Source organism: Acomys russatus, chromosome 10 (assembly GCF_903995435.1).
Source record: "Acomys russatus chromosome 10, mAcoRus1.1, whole genome shotgun sequence".
NCBI classification, from domain to species: Eukaryota; Metazoa; Chordata; class Mammalia; order Rodentia; family Muridae; genus Acomys; species Acomys russatus.
In genome coordinates this window covers 50,535,440-50,552,334 of record NC_067146.1, presented here as the reverse complement: position 1 = coordinate 50,552,334, position 16,895 = coordinate 50,535,440, and the positions used below count along the sequence as shown (strand labels likewise).

The 16,895-nt window shown below is 43.6% G+C and overlaps 1 protein-coding gene and 1 pseudogene across 1 annotated transcript in view; one reads left to right on the top strand and one right to left on the bottom strand.

The window, feature by feature from the left end:
- Positions 1 to 16,895, top strand: part of Reln (reelin) — a 448,260-nt gene that overhangs the window by 384,290 nt on the left and 47,075 nt on the right. Inside the window, exons 43-46 of the mRNA XM_051152119.1 lie at positions 308 to 455; positions 2,639 to 2,897; positions 3,742 to 3,991; positions 8,859 to 9,027. Of these exons, the coding sequence (XP_051008076.1) occupies positions 308 to 455; positions 2,639 to 2,897; positions 3,742 to 3,991; positions 8,859 to 9,027 (826 nt within the window). The remainder of the gene's footprint in view (positions 1 to 307; positions 456 to 2,638; positions 2,898 to 3,741; positions 3,992 to 8,858; positions 9,028 to 16,895) is intronic.
- LOC127194622 (40S ribosomal protein S11-like) lies at positions 15,677 to 16,161 on the bottom strand (annotated as a pseudogene).

The following is a 16,895-nucleotide window of genomic DNA, read 5'->3' as shown; positions in this document are numbered from 1 at the left end:
GTCTCCTTTTCTTCTGGCCTCATTCACTTCCTGACTAACCAGTGTTTTCCTTTGATGTGGAGTTTGCCTGCCTGAACCATAGATACTTGGGAAAAGGCCCTCTCTGGCATGCGAACCTCTGTATCAGTTGAGGCTAAAAACTATGAGGATGTTCATATTATAAAGAGTTCTTTTATCTCACAATGCCCGTTAATGTTTATGGCTTCACATTTTAAAACTACAGGACACACCTTCACCGAAATGTCTTTGACAATGTAATACAAGTGCAGTTACGGTCACAGGTAAACCACACTTTCCACTTGCCCAGGTCAACTGGAGTCTGACCGGTTCTTGCTAATGAGTGGTGGGAAGCCGTCTCGGAAGTGTGGGATCCTCTCCAGTGGGAACAACCTCTTCTTCAATGAAGATGGCCTGCGCATGCTGGTAACGCGGGACCTGGACTTATCCCATGCTAGGTAATTGTAGCATTCCCTTGTGGACCTACAGCAGAAGTAGGATGCTCCCAGGGGCAACACCCTCCATGCTGGCGTTACACGTCTCTCTGCCCTAAGCCCCCAACAAGACACAGATCACATAATTTCTAGTTCCATACAGGCATTGGCTTGGTACCGACATCAGATGTGAAACACCTAAACAGACAGAACCTGGTGTGTCGTTTTATCATCTTGTGGCTAGAAAATGACAATTTTCAATTTACTCAAACTTCAGAAAATAATATATCTTTTTATCTGCCTTCTACTAAGTCATTAGCGCTTAAACTCTAGAGAAGGCGTGTACATTTATTATATCATCTTAGTAAGACCAGCTCAGTTGAAGTGTAATGCACTGTCACGTTATTCATGATTAATTTTATCTCCATTAGCAAATTTAGTTGAGAATATTCGGAGTGTGGTCCTTAGTCCTCATAAGCAACTGCACAACACTTTGCTGGCACATAAGTCATTTTCTAAATTGAACAGAGTCACTCAGAAAAACCACAATTTTAAACCGGCTCAGGGGATTATGTCCTGTCACAATGTATAGCCCTTGATCACTTGATGAGCCCAAACCTTGGCAGCAAAATATAGAATATAGTTTAACATGTGTAAAATGCAGCCCTGACCTATTTTTAAATGAACAAGGGAATCATGTTTCCAGTTTTAAAACATCTCACAGTACTTAAGACTCTATCTGAATATTCCATCTTCCACCTGAATCTCTCCGTTATTCGTTATAAATACCGTAATTCACAGAAAATACAATTCTATCTAAAATAATTGTATAGTTACTGGAAGCAAAATTTTGTTCTATCCCATTCTAAGACACATAAACTTAATTTGATATTCTTTATGTCAGAATCTTCAATCGCAGCCAAGTTCTCTAATTTAGAAGTGATTGCGTTTTTGAAATAAGTAATTCTGATGTAATTTTTCTAAGCAGTAATTTGATGCTCGTATTATCACTAAACTAACGTAAACATCTTTCCCTTACAAGTAGATAATGTGCCTAGTTTTTCCGCAATAAATACTGTTCTATTTGTGTAAACATCACTAGGCACTAACAATGCACATTTTCACAAATCAAACATTAAAAGCTGCATTATATAGCTTATCCAGGCGCATGCTGGGTGGGATTTGCATATATTGACCTTAAAACGTTCAGTGTGAGAGCTCAGTGTTCTCAGAGCCATGATACAAATAGGGGTTGGGAGAATGGTGAGGAATAAATGGCTCTGTGTAATGATACTGGTAACATCTATTATCAGCCCTGTTATATTTACTGAGTATATATGTTGGATTTGACATGGAATTCATTCTGCTTTACCAGTTAGAACAGTGGCCAGCCCAGGCACCAGCGGCTTGCCTGCCAAAGAGAACATGGGAGCCAGTTTTCATTGGCACGCCAGCTGCTTGCTGCCACTCTCTCCACCTCCCTGCCAGCTAGGAAAGCTGCCACTGGCCGGGCGCCACGGTTCTCAGTGGCCCAGTATCATCTATACCCAGACCCAGCAACAGTCAGAGCCTGGCACAGCCCATCACCAGCACAACCCTCACTCAGCCTCCCCTTGCCCTGGCACAAGAGACAGAAAAGAGGCCCAGGCTCACCACACCTCTTCCAAAAGTAGCCTGGTCTTTTGAAAAGAGGAGCTACGGCTGCTGCATGTAAATGTGTCCACATCCTTAAAACCAGGGATGTAAGACCTATAAAAAAAACTACTGGTACAACAAGAGTGAGTAACTTTGCCAGTAGTGTGGCACCTGTATTCTGTATGGTCTTCTAGTTCCAAACGCTGGGGACTAGAATCCCATTGTCTTCGCTAGACAAACAATACCCTCTCACGCTTGAACGGCCTTTGGCTCTCTCCATCTTATAAAGTAGCCAAGGGATGCAGTGACACTCACTTTCCTCAGACTCCTTGGAAGAGAGATTCAAGATACAAATATGAGCCAGAATTGCTATTTTTCACACTTTACATTTAACTCCCATTCACATTAGAACGGAAAATGAAGCTTTGAAGTAATTGTTTTGGATGCTCATTAAATCGCCGTGTTTATTAAAGCCACCCGTTGCCCCCATACTGCCCTGGGTGCATGCTTTCTGTTAACGATGCGGATTTCTCTTTGAAGTCAAAGGCTACAGTAAAGTCTTCTGGTGTCAGATTTGTGCAGTTCTTCATGAGACTGGGCTGTGGTAAAGGTGTTCCAGACCCCAGGAGCCAGCCAGTGCTTCTACAGTATTCCCTCAATGGTGGCCTCTCCTGGAGCCTTCTTCAGGAGTTCCTTTTCAGCAACTCCAGCAATGTGGGCAGGTACATTGCCCTGGAAATGCCCCTGAAAGCCCGTTCTGGTTCTACACGCCTCCGCTGGTGGCAGCCATCTGAAAATGGGCACTTCTATAGCCCCTGGGTGATCGACCAGGTCAGTCTCCTCAGAATTACCTACTTTGACTTTTATGAGTTTAGAAGGCCTGTTAGCCCAACTCCCATCCTGGTAGAAGGCCAGACAGACAGTTGGATGACTTGCCCAAGGGCACACGGCTGGATTAGATATGGTGTTTAGCTACCTTTCATTCTCTATTCCCTCAGTTGCCTAAGCCCGTAAAAATAAATGGCACAACAGAAGGCCTAGGTCAAGCTCAGAGGATGCTGCCATACGGATAGAGGGGCTTTATCAAGCGTGATACAAGGTTATAATTCTCCAAAAAGGAAAGCATGCAAATTAGCATGGATGCCACATGCAGTTCTTCTCAAATCCTCTTTTCCAGCCTTTGATGCAAAATAAATAAATAAATCTCCCTCAGCATCTTTCTGGAGGGCCCGTAAAGGATCTCCATACATAATACAGTGTATCAAACAGAACTCAGAGAACCTGTTCACAAACGGTAGAGTTCATGCAAAGAATTGCAGCTGAAATGCCTCAGGGCCTGACTGTCCTGAAATAGAAATTTTACATGGAAAATAATCACGAGCAAGCCAAATTTTGCTCTCCCAGCTTGGGGACATGTGCTTTCCAACGGCACAGTTTGGCCCACAAATGGCTGTGAATGGTTTTGTCAATCCTTTGATTTGTTTTCTGTAGCTCCTTGCCAGATGGGCAAGCAGACCACAGAAACGAGAGCATTTTGAAAGCTCCCTAGCATTATGCTAGCTGCATAGCACCAGTTCTGAGACGGCTGACAGACCAAAACAAACAAAACAGAAACAACTGAACTTTTCTGCATGTTAAAAACCCAAATTTGGGGTGTTTTAAAAATGCATTTCAGATTCTTATTGGAGGAAATATCTCTGGTAACACAGTCTTAGAAGATGATTTCTCAACCCTGGACAGCAGGAAGTGGCTGCTTCACCCGGGAGGCACCAAGATGCCTGTGTGTGGGTCCACGGGCGATGCCCTGGTCTTCATTGAGAAGGCCAGCACCCGTTATGTGGTCACCACAGACATCGCTGTGAATGAGGACTCATTCCTACAGATAGATTTTGCTGCCTCCTGCTCAGTCACAGATTCTTGCTATGGTAAGTGTTCCACCTCCAGACAGAGGGACAGAAGCCTGGGTGTCCCGGGCTGCCCAGGGCTTAGGAGGATGACGTGGTAAAATGCTTACTGAGCAAGCGTGGTGAGCTGAGTTCAGCTTCCTGGCACCCACATAAAAGGCCAAGCATGGCTGCACAGTGCTGTGGTTCTACACTGGGAAGACAGAGACAGGCAGATCCCCGGAGCTCACTGGCCAGCCAGTTAGATGAATCAGCAAGCTCCAAGCTCAGTGACAGTCCCCGAGAAGTAATTAGGGAAAACACTCAGTGTCTGCCTCCTCCAGTTTTCATACATATATAGAAACACACACATTCATATATGAACACACACACACACACACACACACACACACACACACACGTCATAGTGTTCAGTACCCAAATGATCACAGTACATTTTTAAGATCTTGAGATATTCTTGAAGCTGTTTAATCTTCCTCACATCATGTTATGAACAAAGGATGTTTCTGAAAGAGTTGTGGATAGATTGAGTCTCAGAAACTTCTTTCCACTAGGGACATAGTTTACTTGGAAGACTGCATGCCTGGCTTACATACAGCCCTGAGTTCACTCCCCAGCACCATATAAAATTGTGTGTGGGAGCACATGCCTGTCATGGGATCAGGAGAAGATACAAACCGCCGTCACTGTTTGGGTTTGCCCCTTTACCTGGATGTCCTCTGGATTACTGAGGAACCCAGTGCTGTGCCACTGGACAGGACACTTCTAAGACGCTACAGGTCCTTATTCTTAGGCCTGAGGGAGTGGGGTGTGAGGGGCGTGGCTACTTTCAAGTTTCAATGTAAAAAGATTTCCATATTCCTGTGATTTTGAATATCTTGAATAGGATTTCGTTAGAAAGAATCCCAGAAGTAGTCTTTAAACCTCAACCACAGTGAGTTGATGCTAGTCGGTCTGGGGTGAAATGTGTGAAAAGAAAAGATGCACAAGCAGAAAGTGCATCCTCTGTATTGAGTAGGTACATTCTGTTCTCAAGAAGGACAGCGTCCTATGGAATGGAACTGATGTAAGATGTAACACAAACTCAGAGGAGAGAGATGATGATGAATGCTGGTCCCATCCGAGGAGCTAGAGGACCTCTGACAAAGAGCTAAGTCTCCACTAGATCTTTATGGCTGGAGTGGATTTTAAGGATGGACAGATAGGTAGATAGATAGATAGATAGATAGATAGATAGATAGATAGATAGATAGATAATAGATAGATAGATAAATGATAGAGAGATAGATAAGTGATAGAGAGGGAGATAGAAAGATGATAGATAGATAGATGATTGATAGATAGATAGATAGATAGATAGATAGATAGATAGATAGATAGATAGGACATCACATACTGGGCCAGTAGATTAAGTAAAGAAGGCTCCCCTGGCCACAGGAAAGCTATAGGAGAATGAAGCATATTTGCCCACAAGACAGAAATATTGGTATTCCAGAGACCTAACCCTTCAGTAACTTCATGAGTCAATGAAAACAACCAGGGCTAGACAGAACATTCTCCACAGCTGAGTGGAGAGTGGGGTCACACGAACTCTGGTGCCCAATATTTGACCATGTCCCCTGGATGGGGAGGCCTGGTGGCACTCAGAGGAAGGATAGCAGGCTACCAAGAAGAGACTTGATACCCTATGAGCATATACAGGGGGAGGTAATCCCCCTCAGGAACAGTCATAGGGGAGGGGAATAAGGGGAAAATGGGAGGGAGGGAAGAATGGGAGGATACAAGGGATGGGATAACAATTTAGATGTAATATGAATAAATTAATAAAATATACTTTTTTAAAAAGAAGAAAAGAAAATAACCAGGGGACCCATCCCATGGTTGACCCAGCAACGCCAGAACTAGACTGGCCCTCCTAAGCCAGTAGCGTGTGATTCTGCCACAGGTCAGACGCTGAAACTTAAGCTTGACAAGGTCACAGATAAGAGACTGCAAGTAAAGAGGGGTATCATCCGAGCTTCATTCCTATTGGTGGGGTATCATCCGAGCTTCATTCCTATTGGTGGGGTATCATCCGAGCTTCATTCCTATTGGTGGGGTATCATCCGAGCTTCATTCCTATTGGTGTGATAAGATACACTGACAAAAATCAACTTAGCAGAGAAAGGGGTTCATTTCGTCTTTCAGTTCTGGGTTATAATGTGTGAGAGTCAAAGCAGGAACATCAAATAGCTAATTGCCTCACAGCTATAGTTCAGAGCTTAGAGACAGGAATGCAAATGTGCTCACTTGATCGGTTGCTTTCTATTTCCCCACTCTTGTGTAATCAAAGGCCCTGCCTAGGGGATGGCACTGCCCACATTTGTCTTGTTCTTCCACTATCAACCGATTAAGATAATCCCCAACGCCAACCTATTGCAGACAATTCCTCATGGAGACTTTTTTTTACCAGCTGATTCTAGGGTTGGCAATGAAAGCTGGCCATCACAGGAACCATGATGTGTTTTAGGGGAGTTTAGCGCTGAGAAAGCACGTCGAAAGCAATCCTAGTATATAAGGTACACAGCAGTGATCGCTGATGGAGGCGTGGGGGAGGGCAGTGAAGGGAGGTAGAAAGGATGAAGGAAATACGAGACAATGAAAACAATCAAAAAGCAGGAGCTACCAGGACTGCGTAGCCGACTCAGCACAGAAGGGAAAAGCGACAGAGAAGGCAGCTTTTGGAAATGGCGTCTAACTTTTAAACCTAGAGAACTAGTGTCAAAATATCACCACTGATAAAGTTTAGTGGTTAAGAGAATATGTTTGTTTATTGGAGGAAGTGGTGTGTTTTTCCTATTTCTTATGACAGAGTTTCCTGTTTCCCCACCCCCACCCCCCGACCCCCACCCACCAGAAAGAGGAGAACCTGTTTAGATTGTTCTTCGAGGTGTTTCTAGCATCCTGTGCAGTGCCTGGCTCAGCAAGCGCTGGCCTGATGGGTCAAATCCATTTTGAGACATACAGCTGGTAGATATAGTTGCAGCCTTAGGATGTACATGTGGAATAAGAGGCCAGAAAGACATCTGGAAGAGTGCACAAAGCTTTCCTACTTAGAAAGGAGTCAGAGTGAAAACAAATAGGAGGCCTGGAAAAGCATCCTCCAAATAAAAGAATCAGAGAGCCGGGTTCAGTGTGCTGCGAAGACTGAAAGCCTTTACTTCAAGAAAGCAATTCATAGGGGAAGTGGAAACTGAGGCATTTACGAAGCATTCAGCAGCCAGAAAAAAGAGAGAGAGAGAGAGAGAGAGAGAGAGAGAGAGGAATGGGGGAAGAGTGGATCTGGGGGAGATGAGAGGGGGTGGGGCTTGGAGGAGAGGAGGGAGGAGAAACTGTGGTCAGGATGTAATATACAAGAGAAGAATAAATTTTAAAAAATAAAAAAGAGCAGTGACAACGTCAGTGTAGCAGCCCAGGTGGTGCTGGTGGTGGCCAAGGGTACTCAGGGCTCCTGGAAACCAGTCTGGGATTTTGGCACAGTGCTGGGGCGGGGGGTGTGTGGGGGGGCAGGGGGTACCAGTCAGTCCCACTGGGGCTGAGCAGGTGGGGGATGACATTCAAAAGAATGGACTGAGAGACTCATGGGGGGGATGGGAGAGAGGAGAAAAGGAAGGTTATCTGTAAAAAACACTCAATAAAATTACTCACTTAATTAGCAAAAAAAAAAAAAAAAGCAGCGAAGATGGGGAGAGGTGGAAGAAAAAAGAAAAGAAAGAAATAGCTTTCTGTAGACCCACAGTCTGACTGCTTGCATTCACACAAATTCCATGGCTTTCAGGTATCTCTTTATGGTTCTGGTTCCTCCTCCGTATATTCCTTTACATAGTAGAGCATAATATATAAGACAAAGAGATCGTGTGATTTCTAAGGAGTGCCATTTATAATAAGAGAAAATTTGACTTACTTGGCCAGAATTTTTGTAGGACGGTCAAAATTTGAAAGACTGGAGCTGGAAAGACGGCTTAGTGGTTAAGAGCACTTGCTGTTCTTAGAGAGGACTGGGGCTTGGTTCCCAGCACCCACTCTGGGTGACCCACACCGGCCTGTGCCTCTAGTCAGATGCCCTCTTTTGGCCTCTGTGGGCACTCATCCAAACTCACAAACATACACACAAATAAAAGTCATTCTGTCTTTCAAATTTTGAAACTACTGCTCAATTTTTTTTACTATTTAAAAACAAATCATTAACTATATTATTGACAAAAAAAGACATATAATTAAGAGTGGGACTTGATATGAAGGGTTTCAGTGGGAGAGGAGGGATGAGGCAGGGTAACGAGTGGCCAGGACTGAAGTCCATTGCGTAAACTATACCGTGCACTGCTGTCCTTATACTCAGGGCAGGGTATGAGACTCTAATGACTGTGTTGTAATTTTTATAAAAGATTCCCACCATAACGAGTGATTCAGGAAAACTACCTTTATTTCATTTCATCATGTCTCCTTAAAAGGAGTTGTAGTTCAGTATTGTGTATTAAAATTATCAATAATGGACAGGCATTGTGGCTCATGTCTTTCATCCCAGCACTCAGATCTCTGTAAGTTCAAGGCCAGCCTGGTCTACATAGTGAGTTCCAGGACAGTCAGAACTGTATGAGAGATCCTACTTCCAGATAGATAGATAGATAGATAGATAGATAGATAGATAGATAGATAGATAGATAGATCATGGATAGATAGACAGACAGACAGCAGATAGATAATGTACAGAGGGAAAAATAAAACTGGGAACTATTTCAAAGTCAGAAACAAACACTGGAGGAAAGTTAAACTATTTCATTACATTTAAACCCTGTGTGTACACAGCAGGTTACTGTGATTATATTGAGAAAACAACTTCCTGTTTCAGCTATCGAACTGGAATACTCAGTGGATCTTGGGCTATCGTGGCACCCACTGGTGAGAGACTGCTTGCCTACCAATGTTGAGTGTAGCCGCTATCACCTGCAGCGGATCCTGGTGTCAGATACGTTCAACAAGTGGACCAGAATCACTCTGCCCCTCCCCCCTTACACCAGGTATTGCTGCTTCCGCTTGTATCTCCCCAATGGGATCGGCTTTGGAATGTCAGGTTTAGCAGATGCTTAAGTGAGATGCATGAGGATTTGTTACTTCCTTTTACATAAACTAAGGTTAACCTAATAAGAAGCATGCGAGTCGGGTTTTATAAAGTTGTTCTGTTATTCTGTAAATTCAGGATTTTCTTGACTTTTAATGCTAATGATTTTTTTTAATAATGGCTTATACAAGAAAGCACCAACTGCGATGTAACAGCTTCTCCAACTTAATTTAGAAATGCCAAAAACCAACCATTTAAGACAGGACCATTGGATACAAAATAGATTTAAATGGAATCTCTTTTCCTGCCATTTAAACCACTGTTAATACAATGGTTAGAGGTTTCATAATAAATGGATATAGCAAACAAATGTTTCCTAACATTACCCTCTGCTTTTCCAATTTTATTTTGAATGTTACTTTCAAATTTATCACCTGGAGAAATGTCTTCTGTGAAAAAATCTGTAAGTACTTCATCTAGTACACCAATGGGCAAGGCTTGGCTTGAGAGAAGTGCATTTACACTCCTGCATGAGGAAAGTGGAGAATTGGCTTTCCCCAGGGCAGTGGTGTTCTAAGATTCCTTCACCATCTAAAGAGGATGCCAAGCACAGTGAAAGCTTTAGAGACGTGATTGGCGCGCCCGTGCCCTGCCAGGAAACCTGATTGTCTGCTGCTGTTAACAGAGAACCAATCAAAGCGACCTTCAGTCACAGAGTATGGGAGGAGTTATAGTTTGGGCTCTTTATTGTCCTGTTGCCTCCCTACAAATGAAGAGTGACTAAATCCTCCAACTGCTCATCTAGAACTTAACTTTTCTTGGATTATCATAATGGAGGGGTTTCTGCCTCTCACAGTCTTCAGGTGCTCTACAGTTGCTGGCTTAGAGGCAGGAGACTACAGGAACTGCGAGTAGAGCTGCCAAGCTTGAATGAGATACGTGAAGTTTTGTTGCTCATTAAAGATATTGTCATACATGAATTATTAAGGCGATCTTAATAAGTAACAGGGAAAAAAACTCCATTAAGGCAGCCATCTTTTAAGTCTTTATGAGTTCTGTGAATTATTACCCAACTACTTGGCTGCATTTTGCAAATAAGTGACATTCTAAGATTTACTTCAGCTAGTCATTATACCCTTAGGACGCCTGCTGAAGAAAAGTAATTATTCCTCACATTTTAATGTATCTTATAATTGTCTCTTGCACATAGTCACAAGAATTTTGACCCTTTTTAAATGATACATGAAAAAAAAATCTGATAAGCATCCATTTCCCCGTTACCATATTGAAAATGCACAGTTTGTTTACTATATTGCCCTCGAGGCTCATGTTGTACAGTGGCTTAAAGGTGACTCTGCCTTACCACACGCCCCTCTGAGGAATTCAGATAGAAACGTGCAAGCTACAGCCACTTCTTTGTTTGCTTTGCCATATGCCAAAGAGGCGCCTTCTGGTCTCAGACACTGTCTCAGTCACACGCGACTTTGTCTCCTGCCTCTGTTCTCAACCCTGTGAATTTTAAAAGGTGTTATTCCTTGTTTTCAGTTAAACTGTCGGTGGTGGTAGAACCCCTGTGTTTCCCACGCATGAGGCCCTGACTTTAATCCTCAGCACAGACAGGTTGGTTGGCAGACAGGCACCCAGACAAGTCGGTACACTTAACTGACTGCCTAAATGTCTGTGCGGCCCACGTGGCCTGGGTGTGTAGCTCTTTGCTATATTTAGTACCTCAGTTTTTTAGCTTTTTGCTATAAACAAACGTGGTGTTGAGAGCTTACAGATGCGTGCTAAATTAGTGTTAGGAGCGACTGTGACCTCACAACAATTGGAGCTTTTCTATTACCATATGATACTGCTCTGAAGATTCTAGGTTCTTTTGGTAAGGGGAGTAAGTGGAAGACGGTTGTCCACAAATTGTCATCACATCGTCATCAAACAAGTCATCAAGCTGAACTAGCCAGTGGTCACCAGTAGCAAGTGTTCATCCATTCAGCCATGTATTTTACTCATTTCTTTTTTGTTTTGTTTTGTTTTGTTTTGTTTTGTTTTTCGAGACAGGGTTTCTCTTGTAGTCCTGGACTTGCTTTGTAAACCAGGCTGGCCTCGAACTCACAGAGGTCCACCTGCCTCTGCCTCCCGAGTGCTGAGATTAAAGGCGTGTGCCGCTACACCCAGCTTAGTCATATATTTTTTAACATACTTTTAAGCATTTCATTGTTTCCTAGGCTTTCGTACATGCTAGGTTTATTCCAATCTCAAGGGTCTTTCAGTTTGGTGGAAGCCAGGGTGTTCACCAGAGACCGCCAGCACTCAGAACTAACTGTACAGTTTAGTTGTGCTGAGGTGGAATTCGGGAAGATAATGTTCTAAGACTGAATATCACGAGGAAATAGGCTTTGGTCAAGAAGGCCAGAGAATCTTTTCACATAAGGAGTAGGGGCAAGGGCGTTCCAGGCAAAGAGAGTGCCCTCTGGAAGCAGAAAGGAGGTGGGTTTGTGTTCAGAAAGAGAAAGAAGGAACGGAAGTGAGATGTAAGATGCCATCACACCACAGAGAGCAGGGTTATTAAATGCAGGGCTTTCTCATAGGAATGCTTACAAGTCCGTCAGAGTGTGAAGGAGGAAGGAGATGTGGTGAGGTTTGAGTTCAGAACAGCTTATCCTTACTGGAGAATCGATTAGAGGGGGAAAGAGCAAAGAGTCTCAGAGGGAAGAGTGGGCGGGACAGACTGAGCCTGCCAGTGTGGAGTGACGTGTTCCCTGTGGACAGAAAGAGAGATGAAAACGACACAGTCGGTGAGGTGAGCCTGACGAAGAGGGAAAGGGCCGCGTCGAAGATGACTCCTGCTCTCAGACAGGCAGTGTCACAGGATATGGGACTTCTTCCTGAGAAGGAACACTGAGACTAAACACATGCTACATCACCCTCCACTCCAGGCTTTGCTTGTTTAAACCTAAGACAATGGCATGGTGATCTACCCTGTGTTAAAACCTAAAACCATTGGCATGTCTTTCTGCCCCCATTCCCTGCCATATGCATCAGTTAAGTTAGATCTTCCTGCAAAACCCTCCATAAAAATCAAAATAAAAGAAAAGCAATAGTGGAGTCTCACAAGAACGAGCCCACAGTGATGGTATAACACTGTCTTAACGTCTTCCTCTGCGGAGGCTAGATCCTATTGGAGGAACTGAAAATTACTTATGTTATTTATGACGTAAAGCACTGCTGGGGAGCAGTGTAAAGGGCCACGGATATTGAGAACTGGGAAGTCGTAAGTCAGAGTTACAGCTTTGTGTAGACATGGGCCCTGGCTTTGAAGAGCTTGGTGGGTAAAAGGAAGAACATTCTACATCGAAGAAGCTAGGCAAACAAGGCAGGGCCACATGGGCATGAGCCTTGGAGTTCCTGTTTAAAGCAGTGAAACCTTGGGAGGGAGCAACTACAGAGTCGGGTTTACTTGCAAAAAGCACTGAAGCAAGGCAAGATGCAGGAAAATGGGGCTGGGGAGATAGCTCAGCTGGCCAAGTCTCCTGCTGTGCAGTCATGAGGGCCTGAGCTTGGTTCTCAGAGCCAAGGACAAGAAGCCAGACATGTGTCGCAGAACTATAACCTTAGCACTAGGGCCAGAGACAAGCAGACTTGAATTTCTGGATTCACTGAACCCTCACCCTAGCCTACTTAGCAAGCTCCAGGCCAATGAGAGACCCTGACTCAAAACACAAGCTAAGGAATGGCACCCAGAGTTGTTCTCTGGCCTTTACACACAAACACATATACTCACACGCACACATGCACGCACACAGACATGCACACACACTAATTTCTCTATTGCATGTGAAGAGAAGGCTCCCAAGTTGAATGTTGGAAGACTGGTGATGCTGTGACTTCATCCACTCTCCACAGAGAGCAGATGAGTGGAAATGGCTCACAAAGGAGGCAAGATGGGAGAGTTAGGGTAATACGCTGTCTAGCAGCCAAGTGAGAGTGATGGCCATTCAGGAAGCGATCGGTGACATCAACCACAGAAAAGAAGAAAAGGTTTCAAAAGCATTTCACAGGGTCTCTTCTTTTGTTTTTATTTTTTACTTTTGGTCTTTTTTTTTTTTTTTTTTTTTTTTTTTTTGAGACAGGGTTTCTCTGTGTAGCGTTGGCTGTCCTGAACTGACTTTATAGACCAGGCTGGCCTTGAACTCACAGCGATCCAACTGCCTCTGCTAGAATTAAAGGTGTGCACCACTACACCCAGCTCTTCTTTTAATGTTTAGTGTCTTCAAATGAATAGTTTCAGAGCTACTAGGATAGTTTGTGTGGCCTAGAATCCCATGCACTTAAGCACTCTATCAGTAGTGTATCCTTATTGTTTCCCTAGGAGATAGGGTCTAGGAAGGAATAGAATGCTGAGTTACTGAGAAAGTCTAAAGGAAAGACAGGATGGTGTCAAAAGCCAATTTCATAGCCCTAATCTGAATCTGCCTTCCTCTTCATTACTAACCAGACTTAAAAATAGCATCTAGTTCAAGAGGCACTGGTTCTTAGAGTGTCACCTGAGAGCCAGGGAGTCACTGGAAGGTCAGGTAACTCAAGTCCACTGAGAAAGGATAGAAGGGAGTGGCCACAGTACAGCTCAGGTGAGACTTGGCTATTTTAAGTCAAGTTGAAAATGATCCACTCCTACTGGCCCTAATGGCCCAGCTGGGGCAATCTTTAAACATTAACTACAACACACCTGTTGGAAGCCGGGTGCTTTAGCCACAGAAGGGGAGCGATTAAAAAAATCTGTGGGAAGGTAAAAGGAAAAACGAGACACACAAGAAAGGACAGATGTGTGGAAGGACAGGGATGATAGTGAGAGGGGCAAAAGCAAGATAAATGTATTTCTTTGTCAGGGACATCCACACATACAACTCTGAGAGTTGAAAACAGAACCGAACCAATAGGCTTAACATTTACTGTGTTCTTCAAACATCTGAGAGAGCTGCGAGTTAGTCCATTTTGTTAGAGAGATCCAAAAGCTGTGTGGGTGCTCCCTAATTCTGCCTGTGGTTATTCCAGCACAACAGTATGTTTCTAGAGGCCTCATTTGCAAGCATTCATATAACTGAACAGCCTCATTAAAATGTTAAAACTAACCAGAGAAGTACTGAACTAACCTTATATGCCACCTTCATCTGTGTTGTTGATACTTTGAACATCACTGCTATGGTTCCGCCAACTGTTTGTTGGTATTTGGGGTCCACAAAGCATAGGAATTTTGAATAAGCTGTGGTACCACCTAATCGCCCATACTGAATATGTTGCTATATTGGCATTCATGTTAAACAAGGTAAACATGTGTCCATGTGTTCTACAACAGAGACACAGCTGCCTCTGAGCCATATGGACTGCCAACTTATCACCAAACTTCTGTCAGAGAAGGTGAGGTTTGACTGGTCTCATACACATATGCAGATTGTTCAGATTGCTTTCATGGCTAAACATAAATCATCCTCCATTGAAAAGATCTTATATTTGATAATTAGTCCAGTGTATTAAAACCATCCGTGAATTTATTCAGAATAGTGTGGTTTTTATTATTGCTTTCTGTGATTTTTATAGCACAGTTGGTTTTTTAAAGTAATTTTGCTTACCGATGAGAGACATGCCTTTTTATTTCTAACTCTGAAATTTAAAATGTCCTATGCTTTTAAAGAGATTTTTTTCCCTTACATTTTTATTTATTTAAAAGGCAAATATGCCAGCCTCCCAGGTACTGACTATCCGGTTTCAATGCACTACCAACATTGACCCATAAGCAGCCCACTCACCCCTAACACTAAGCTATTTTGAAGCAACTTCGAGACATCATAACCTTTCAACAGCAAATATTTCAGTGTGCGTGAGAAGAACATTTTTAGAAAGCTGTGATGCAGTTATCAGAGCTAAAGATGGCGATTTCTTGTTCAGAATGTTCTTAGTGTTTGTTACTCAGATTTCCGTATCTCAGAAAGTGTGTCATAAAGGTTTTACAAGTCAATATACAAATCAGGATAATTGGTGGCATTATCCCTTAAGCCTCCTTTAGCCTCTAGCTCTCTTCCTCCCCTTTGTAGACAGGGCTGGACAAAGAGGTCATTTGCTTTTCCAGTGTCACCCAGTCAGTGGTTAGACCTAGAAACAATGAAGTTTACCATTTTGTTTCCTCTCAAGAAAAGAAAAAAAAAAAAGCCTAGTGGGGTGGCTCATGTAGATTCTCCTTTTGCTAACTGATATTTTTATGAGTTGTGATAAAGCTTTAAGAGATTTACTTGGTAGAAATTCAAAGTGTCCCTGGGAGCTTGATAAACACTGCATAATATTTATTATAAGTCACATGATCCTTGCCTTACCACACTGGTTTCTTAGTGCATTGGCATATGACTTAGGTCGCTGGGCTGCGTTCGCCATCTTCATCAGCAGATTACGGGCCAGCTTGGGCATTTTGTGTATCTCTTTGAGAGGAAATGTGACGTTGAGGAAGAATGGAAAGACTGGGGTGGTTGGCTGTGGTTGCTTTCTTTCTTTCCTTCTTTCTTTTTATTTTGAGGTTGGAAAGCAGCATCATTTGTTCTGAGGTGCAGGCCAGAGTCCCCTCAGAACTTCCACAACTGCTTCCTGGTGCCAGCACCCTTGGTGACCTTGAGCACATTGAATCAGTCTTGCTCAAGGGCCTGCACTCTCCCACGGTGACAATGACACCGATCTGTACATCCCTGAAACAAGGGGACAGGAACACAGTCGTGTTCTTGTGGCGCTTCTCAAAGTGGTTGTACTTCTGGATGCAATGGAGACATTCCCAGTGGATGACAGTGGTCCTCTGCATCTTCATCTTTGTCACGATGCCTGACAGGATCCGAACTCGGATGGAGACATTACCAGTGAAGGGGTGTTTCTTGTCTATGTAGGTGCTCTCGGTGGCCTCCTTGGGCCTAGACTGATGGGTCTTGAAGCCTAGACCGATGTTTTTGTAGTACCGAGGGAGTTTTTCCTTGCTGGTTTCTCTCAGCAAAACACGCTTCTTGTTTTGAAAGATTGTAGACTGCTTTTGGTAAGCACGGTCTGTCTGAATGTCTGCCATCTTCCCGGCAGCCTGAGAAAAGCAGTTATAGTTTCTTTCAAAGGAGTTTTTATGATGATGCTGATGATGAGAGCAGGAGGATGAGGAGGAAGGCTTCATAGGTAACTTGTTAAAAGGTGTAGCCACATCATGGGGGAGGTGCATGGTATGTGGCCACGTATAGGAGCTGTGCTGTTGCAGTAACATATTAATGTTTAGAAGTGGGTGTTTATTCACCGACACTTTCAAGCACTTCAAATGTGTTGATGGGGAAGAAGTGGTATAAATTTAGAAAATAACCAAAAGGAGAGATTTCAAGGGTAAGTGAAAATAAGAAATTTGCTCTGGGACCCTTTTTCCTCCAACTCCAAGAAGCGGCAGCAGCTGGTAGCGGCCCATCATTCTAAGGGACCTTCAGGCTAAGCAATGACACCTGCCAAGGGATACACCGAAGCTCTCGTAGGTCTTGGTAAACATGCACTGATTAATTTTCACAATACCCTTGTGAGTCAGGAAGCAGCGTTTTCTGGGCTTTACAGACGGGAAAGCGTCAGCATAGAGACCTGAGTGATTTAGCCCCTCTCACAGTGAGGCCAGGCAGGGCTGGAAATAAGTCGCTTTACTGGAAAGGCTTAGAGGTTGAATTCTGCTTTCATACTCCCATTCCGAGCTGCTATTGCACTTCTTCCCTTTAGCGAAAGTGCTTCTTCTTCCTATCAAATAATAATGGGTAATGCATGTGCCTTTGCCTACGA